This window comes from Engystomops pustulosus, chromosome 2 (assembly GCF_040894005.1).
Source record: "Engystomops pustulosus chromosome 2, aEngPut4.maternal, whole genome shotgun sequence".
In the NCBI taxonomy this organism is placed as follows: domain Eukaryota; kingdom Metazoa; phylum Chordata; class Amphibia; order Anura; family Leptodactylidae; genus Engystomops; species Engystomops pustulosus.
This window is the reverse complement of record NC_092412.1, coordinates 21,648,450-21,656,035: the sequence shown is the minus strand read 5'-3', so window position 1 is coordinate 21,656,035 and position 7,586 is coordinate 21,648,450. Positions and strand designations below refer to the sequence as shown.

The 7,586-nt window shown below is 44.8% G+C and overlaps 1 protein-coding gene across 1 annotated transcript; it reads left to right on the top strand.

Moving 5' to 3' along the window:
• Positions 1 to 7: 7 nt before the first annotated feature.
• On the top strand, positions 8 to 4,726 carry CLNS1A (chloride nucleotide-sensitive channel 1A). Its single transcript, XM_072133961.1, has 7 exons — positions 8 to 221; positions 766 to 902; positions 1,857 to 1,988; positions 2,069 to 2,179; positions 2,714 to 2,887; positions 3,599 to 3,675; positions 4,293 to 4,726. The coding sequence occupies exons 1-6, from the start codon at positions 100 to 102 to the stop codon at positions 3,664 to 3,666; spliced, it is 744 nt and encodes a 247-aa protein (XP_071990062.1). The 5' UTR covers positions 8 to 99; the 3' UTR covers positions 3,667 to 3,675; positions 4,293 to 4,726.
• The last annotated feature ends 2,860 nt before the right edge of the window (positions 4,727 to 7,586 follow it).

The following is a 7,586-nucleotide window of genomic DNA, read 5'->3' as shown; positions in this document are numbered from 1 at the left end:
TGTCACTGGCTGTCAATAGTCACCCCGCGCGGTGGCTGCTGGGAGCAGAAGTTTTTGTGGCACAGTCACGTGGTCGGGCCCGGCTCCGCTCGGTCAGTCATGCTGGGAGTGCTGAGCAGTTTCCCGCCGCCCGCTGAGGGGGTGAGGCGGCTACAGCCCGGGACTGAGGCGGTGCTGAGCGGCCAGAAGCTGGGGAGCGGCACCCTGTACATAGCGGAGAGGTGAGTATCCCCTGCATTGTCCAATACACACCTTACCCGCGCTCCAGGAAAGCTGAGTGACTGCTCACGTGACTCTGCAGAGCTTATCACCCAGCTTTCCTTGGCTCCTGAGCGGCACCGTGCTCCACCTCTGTCCCGTTATGAGCATATTATAAGCATGACTGCACTACCAACATATTTGCTATACTCGGCACTGGGAAAGCTGGGTGACTGATCACGTGACTCTTCAGAGCTTATCACCCAGCTTTCCTTGGCTCCTGAGCGGCACCGTGCTCCACCTCTGTCCCGTTATGAGCATATTATAAGCATGACTGCACTGCCAACGTATTTGCTATACTGGGAAAGCTGAGTGACTGCGACATGTGGCATCTAAAATTTTGCCATCATTGTTTTTTTAACCAATAAATTAACAAATGATGAATAGAAAAGATGAGAAGCAACCGTAATTGACTCCAAGCTTTTCCAGGAACAGATAAGTAGTGACCGGAATGTAGTGTAGTGGTACATGCTCTCAATCACATGGCATCTTATTCTTGTCTTCTAGTCGGTTATCATGGCTGAATGGCTCTGGTCAGGGCTTCTCCTTGGAGTATCCCTCTATCAGCCTGCACGCCATCTCCAGGGACACCGCCGCCTATCCCGAGGAGCACCTCTATGTCATGGTGAACACCAAGCTGGCAGGTGAGGGGTGCAAGGTACTGGAAGTGTCCATAGAACTTCTGTGCACCAGCAGCAGAATAGTGAGTACAGCTCTGGAGTATAATACAGGATGTAACTCAGGATCAGTACAGGATAAGTAATGTCATGTATGTACACAGTGACTGCACCAGCAGCAGAATAGTGAGTGCAGCTCTGGGGTATAATACAGGATGTAACTCAGGATCAGCACAGGATAAGTAATGTCATGTATGTACAGTGACTGCACCAGCAGCAGAATAGTGAGTGCAGCTCTGGGGTATAATACAGGATGTAACTCAGGATCAGTACAGGATAAGTAATGTCATGTATGTACACAGTGACTGCACCAGCAGCAGAATAGTGAGTGCAGCTCTGGGGTATAATACAGGATGTAACTCAGGATCAGCACAGGATAAGTAATGTCATGTATGTACACAGTGACTGCACCAGCAGCAGAATAGTGAGTGCAGCTCTGGGGTATAATACAGGATGTAACTCAGGATCAGTACAGGATAAGTAATGTCATGTATGTACACAGTGACTGCACCAGCAGCAGAATAGTGAGTGCAGCTCTGGAGTATAATACAGGATGTAACTCAGGATCAGTACAGGATAAGTAATGTCATGTATGTACACAGTGACTGCACCAGCAGCAGAATAGTGAGTGCAGCTCTGGGGTATAATACAGGATGTAACTCAGGATCAGTACAGGATAAGTAATGTCATGTATGTACACAGTGACTGCACCAGCAGCAGAATAGTGAGTGCAGCTCTGTAGTATAATACAGGATGTAACTCAGGATCAGTAATGGATAAGTAATGTCATGTATGTACACAGTGACTGCACCAGCAGCAGAATAGTGAGTGCAGCTCTGGAGTATAATACAGAATGTTGTTCTGAATGTGTTTAATTCTATGCTTTGTGAATTTAGGTCAGACGTTTTGTTTGTTTTGCAGATAGTGATGCAAAAGAAGCGACGATGAAAGATGAGGAAGAAAATAATGGAGCGGAAGAGGAGAGTGACGACGATGATGACGACGATCAGCCCATCACAGAGATCCGTTTTGTTCCAGAGAATAAATCTGACTGTACGCATCTTATTGTTGGACTTTGGATCTTGTGCTGTGTTCCTGCCTTATACATGATCTCTGTTTCCTCTCTCTTCCAGTGGGGGAGATGTTTTCGGCCATGTGTGACTGCCAGGCCCTGCACCCGGATCCAGAGGATGAGGATTCGGATGATGATTTTGAAGGAGAAGAATATGACGTGGAGGCACATGGTGAGCGCCCCCTGTCTTCTATTTTCTTATTTTTACAAATTATGTCTCCCTGCTTTCAAATTCCGGTAACTGTATATTCACGTTTAATAATTTACTAAACGCTTTAGAGTATAGAGAAAGCACATGACTTTATAATACAGCAGACATCTGCCATGTAGGGAGTCTGCGTTCCCTCTTCTTGTGTGTTGATGACCAGAAGTGGTGATTGATACAGTTGTCATGGACTTGGTGATAACATTATGTGAATGTGAACCCTCTCAGGCTTTGTATATATGTACGTTATTCTCTGTGTGTCTTGTCCGCAGCATTATCCTGTCTGTAGTTGTTCACGTCCCAGCTCTCACCTCCAGATGTCTTGCACTTTATCCACTTTACTAAATAGGCTTAGCGCAGTGATGGGCTGATCTGCTTTTAATTGGGATCTATATAATATTATGCATTAATAGAGCAAAGTGGAGTGATGTGGAGGCAGCCATGTAGTAAGCAAATATAAGATACAATACAGCCATGAAAGGTATCTTGTGTTTCCTGCAGAACAAGGACTAGGCGACGTCCCTACGTTTTATACCTACGAGGAAGGCTTGTCCCATCTCACCTCTGAAGGTCAGGCTACCCTGGAGAGGTTAGAAGGCATGCTGGCCAACTCCATTGCCAACCAGCACACCATGGCCGGGGTCCGTACCGAAGGCTCTGCTGCGGATTATGAAGGTAATGATGGGACTATGGGTAGTCGGGCAGAACCATACTAGGGAGCATTGATGGGTTAACATGGCTGTCAACAGTTGCAAGTTAGCTGAGAACACTGACCTGTCTTGTTACTGTTAGATTGCAATGTATTGGAGAACATACAGCAACCACTTAGACATAAGGTTATAGTCTTCAGCTGTTTGCATCAGTTATTTTGAGATCAAACCGGGCGAGACAACTACTTGGGTAAGATATAATGAAAATTTGTTCACTTCTGGTATTGTCTCATAAAAAAACTTCAACCAACTGAAGACTTGACAAAGATAATGACTGTACCAAATTCCACTGGAACTGATGAGCATTGTATCATCAGTTTTGGGCTCCCTTCAGACCAATGTATCGTATGCCTGGACCGGGACTTGAGCATAAAATGTAGCCGGCTGGAGAAGGGTTTGGGTGAGTGCTCCTTTCCATATGGAGCCATGCAGTCTGGTCGTACATACGGCAGAAGATTGAACATGCTCTATATTCTGCCAACTGTATGGTCCAGTGGGCGTTACAGCCATACAAATAGATGGCCATATTGCCCATTCAAGTGAATGTGGCCGTGTGCTGCCCATACTGAAACCGTATGATGGGTTTAGCAGACTGCTGTATTCTGTATTAGTCTGAAAGCATCTTATTCTGTGGTTTGATGAAGTGCACACAGTAATCTCTGGTTGGATTTTCTAGATGGCATGGATGTGGAGGCTGCAGCCACCGAGGCCGGACAGTTTGAAGATGCAGATGTTGACCACTGATTGCTTTATGTAAGTAGGACACTAGCGGAGACACATCCAGTTATGTTATCTACTTCAGATCCTCAACAAGACGAGAACCTTGGTTACCAAAAAATCTTTTCAATGTAGCATCATGGGACAAACCAGGGAGATCCCCCTCCTCTGTTACATGTAGCCATCACCTATCTTCCTCTTATTAACCAAATCCTACACGTTTTGGAGATCACATGTGCATTTTTTCTGTGTGCTGCTCTTTTCCACATGTGTATGAGCTCAACTCCATCCTAGTCAGCATAATGTGAAATACACTTCAAGAATCAAATGAATATGACCCTGAAATGTTTGTCTGGCCTCTAGGACATGTAGCTGTTCTGGCAATGGTAGGGAACCTTCTGGTACATTCACTTCATTATGAGAATATCCTAGCGGGGGGGGGGCTTTATTTTCTTGGATGTCCTGTTAAAGTGAATGGAGAGAGCTGCACTTTGGCACCAGCCTTGTTGTGGGGTTGAGCTGAATCATACAGGGCGTCTACCACATCCTCAAGCATTCTAGTCAGCTGACATCATGTTATAGAGAAATGCGTTGTGATTTCTGTCCACTATGCCATATCTGAGAGATCTTACCTTTGCTGTATCCTTCTACAGGTGCAAAAGTTATCGCCATGGACGTCTCCAGTCACTGTGTGCCGCCTACACATCATCATTTCATTAACTTTAGTCATTCCAGGGATAGTCCTCATCGTGGACGCGCCGCTCCGACAATTACGCAACTATTTTATTTTTCGAATTAAACTAACCGCAGCTGCCAAGTGCAGACCCCGGGCTCTCAGAGGTCCCGGGTCAGAACCCTCAGCTAGGTACCGTAGAGCACTAGGACCTTCGTCTCCAGTCTTCTTGTGCTGGATTTTCTGCTTTTGTTTTTTGGATAATCCGCTGGACCTTTCTAATTTGGAAATTTGTAACACCCCCCCCTCTGTCCATTTCATAGAAATTTGGACTGAAGACAGTGAGCACTTATTAGAACTTGGCAGTATTTGTAGGGCTTAATATTGTCTAATAAACTAGGGTTTTTGTATCAAGTGGTGCAGTGTCTCCTTGTGATTGATGTCTAAAATCTGTGGTTTTCCATACCTCCTATGTGATGTCTAGCAGATATTTACAGGCTGTTACCTAGACACTTGGAAGCGTCTACCTGTTGGTAAACTTATGCTTGGGGTTGTGGTTTAATAACACATGACTCAACCTTTTGCTGCTCAGAAGGGGAGCTCATTATATCTATTTCCACTTCCCTTTGATTATCCCTGTGTGATAGTTTTCTGTGCAAAGCTAAAAGCAGCTCATCAATATGCGGACAGTGTTTGGAACATGACCGGTGTCTCCTCCCTCCTTGGATTCTTTTTTTTCATAGAAACAGAATTAAATAGACCCTGTATACAAATGATGAGAGCAGAGGTGTGGGGTCAGGGTGATGGGCTATGGAGAAACGTCATCCTTTACAATGAAACGGTGCCCTCTATGGACAGTGTGTGACTGCATGAATGAGACGGTAACTACCTTCACACTGCATTGCTATGAAAACACATCTATAGACCTCTAGCCACCCACTGGAGGGCAACTCAATGAATGTAGATTGCAGACTTCCAGTCCCATCAGATTGAAAGTCACATTTACACTACACGTGACCACTGAGCCAGTATATTCTGATGCTCAGGTGGACATACAAATTCACTGGCCCACTATGTGCCGGGTGCAGCAGGTTATTTAATACTGGTGCACGTTCTTTATTAATCTGGTGCACCCTACCCTGCTTGTGAAGTGTGCACCATCTTTTTTTTTGCACTTTTAACATACAGTGTGTGACACAAATCTATAATAAAGAGGTATAATGTGGCTCATGGTCTGAATTGGCACCGTTATGCCCCTGACCACACAAACGTCACAGAGCAGTGAGAGTGCCTACTGCTGGCTACGATAGAAAGATGTCAGGACACACAGGACATGGCAGCTCGCTGTGTATAGGGGGTGTAGTCACAGAGGGGTCAGAGCGCCCATGCTGACCCCTGACCACTGCTGGCTATGATAGAAAGGTGTCAGGACACACAGGACATGGCAGCTCGCTGTGTATGGGGGTGTAGTCACAGAGGGGTCAGAGCGCCCATGCTGACCCCTGACCACTGCTGGATATGATAGAAAGGTGTCAGGACACACAGGACATGGCAGCTCGCTGTGTATGGGGGGTGTAGTCACAGAGGGGTCAGAGCACCCATGCTGACCCCTGACCACTGCTGGCTATGATAGAAAGGTGTCAGGACACACAGGACATGGCAGCTCGCTGTGTATGGGGGTGTGGTCACAGAGGGGTCAGAGCACTCATGCTGACCACTGCTGGCTATGATAGAAAGGAGTCAGGACACACAGGACATGGCAGCTCGCTGTGTATGGGGGTGTGGTCACAGAGGGGTCAGAGCACTCATGCTGACCCCTGACCTCTGCTGGCTATGATAGAAAGGTGTCAGGACACACAGAACATATGTCAAAGAGAAGAAACTTCACGCTTACAGGAGGTTTTCATTTTATGGCTATTCTGTGTACAGAGGCGACTAATCCAACATTGCTACAATCCTTGTCAGACATTCATATACATATCTAATATCAGTCAGTATCCTATAAGTATCCTAGCAGCATTTTGTCTGGTACCAAAAAAATTAAATAAAAATCAGCAATTTGTTAAGGGGAGGGGACATATCAATAAACACTGCATACTATTCATAGTAAATTAGAGGTAAAATTGCATCTCTCAGGGTGCAGAGGTAGTACAGGTCATATCTGCTATAAGTGAGATGAAATTTGTCTCCTAGAATAATCATGGCCTGCTAAATTTTTCTAAAATAATAGTAGCAGCCATCTCAACCAATCAGAGTTCATTTTGCATTTGTAGAACTGCTCTGGGAAAGTGAAAGCAGTTCTGTGATTGGTTGCTATGGGCTACAGTAATACTATTAGTGTTGAAGTAGTTGACCTTATTTTATGATGCGGTTATTTATGTGAAATAATTATTATTTGCCCTTGTGATGTTTTTTTTTTTTTTACTGAAGGTCACTCCACAATTCAACCCTAAAAGGGGTTGTCCAGTTTTGATAGAAGTGTCCTCCAATAATGTCCCACCTGTCGAAGATGAACAGAGCTGCAATACTACACACGACCTTTGGTTAGGTGTGGTGCTGTTTTTGGAAGAAAATTAGTGTTGCTCATCCTAGATAACCGCTCTCCATAAGAGGATCCAAAAAGACAAACAAACCTAAAAATGTCATTGCACACTAGGCACAGTATATACCTTTAGGTCACATGACCTAGTCATGGTATATAGCTCTGGATCACCCTATACTAGGCATTGTATATACTACTGGATCACCGCATACTAGGCATTGTATATACTACTGGATCACCCCATACTAGGCATTGTATATACTACTGGATCACCCCATACTTGTCATTGTATATACTACTGGATCACCTCATACTAGGCATTGTATATACTACTGGATAACCCTATACATGTCATTGTATATACTACTGGATCACCTCATACTAGGCATTGTATATACTACTGGATCACCCCATACTAGGCATTGTATATACTACTGGATTACCTCATACTAGGCATTGTATATACTACTGGATAACCCTATACATGTCATTGTATATACTACTGGATCACCTCATACTAGGCATTGTATATACTACTGGATCACCCCATACTAGGCATTGTATATACTACTGGATCACCCCATACTAGGCATTGTATATACTACTGGATCACCCCATACTAGGCATTGTATATACTACTGGATCACCCCATACTAGGCATTGTATATACTACTGGATCACCCTATACTTGTCATTGTATACACTACTGGATCACCCCATACTAGACATTGT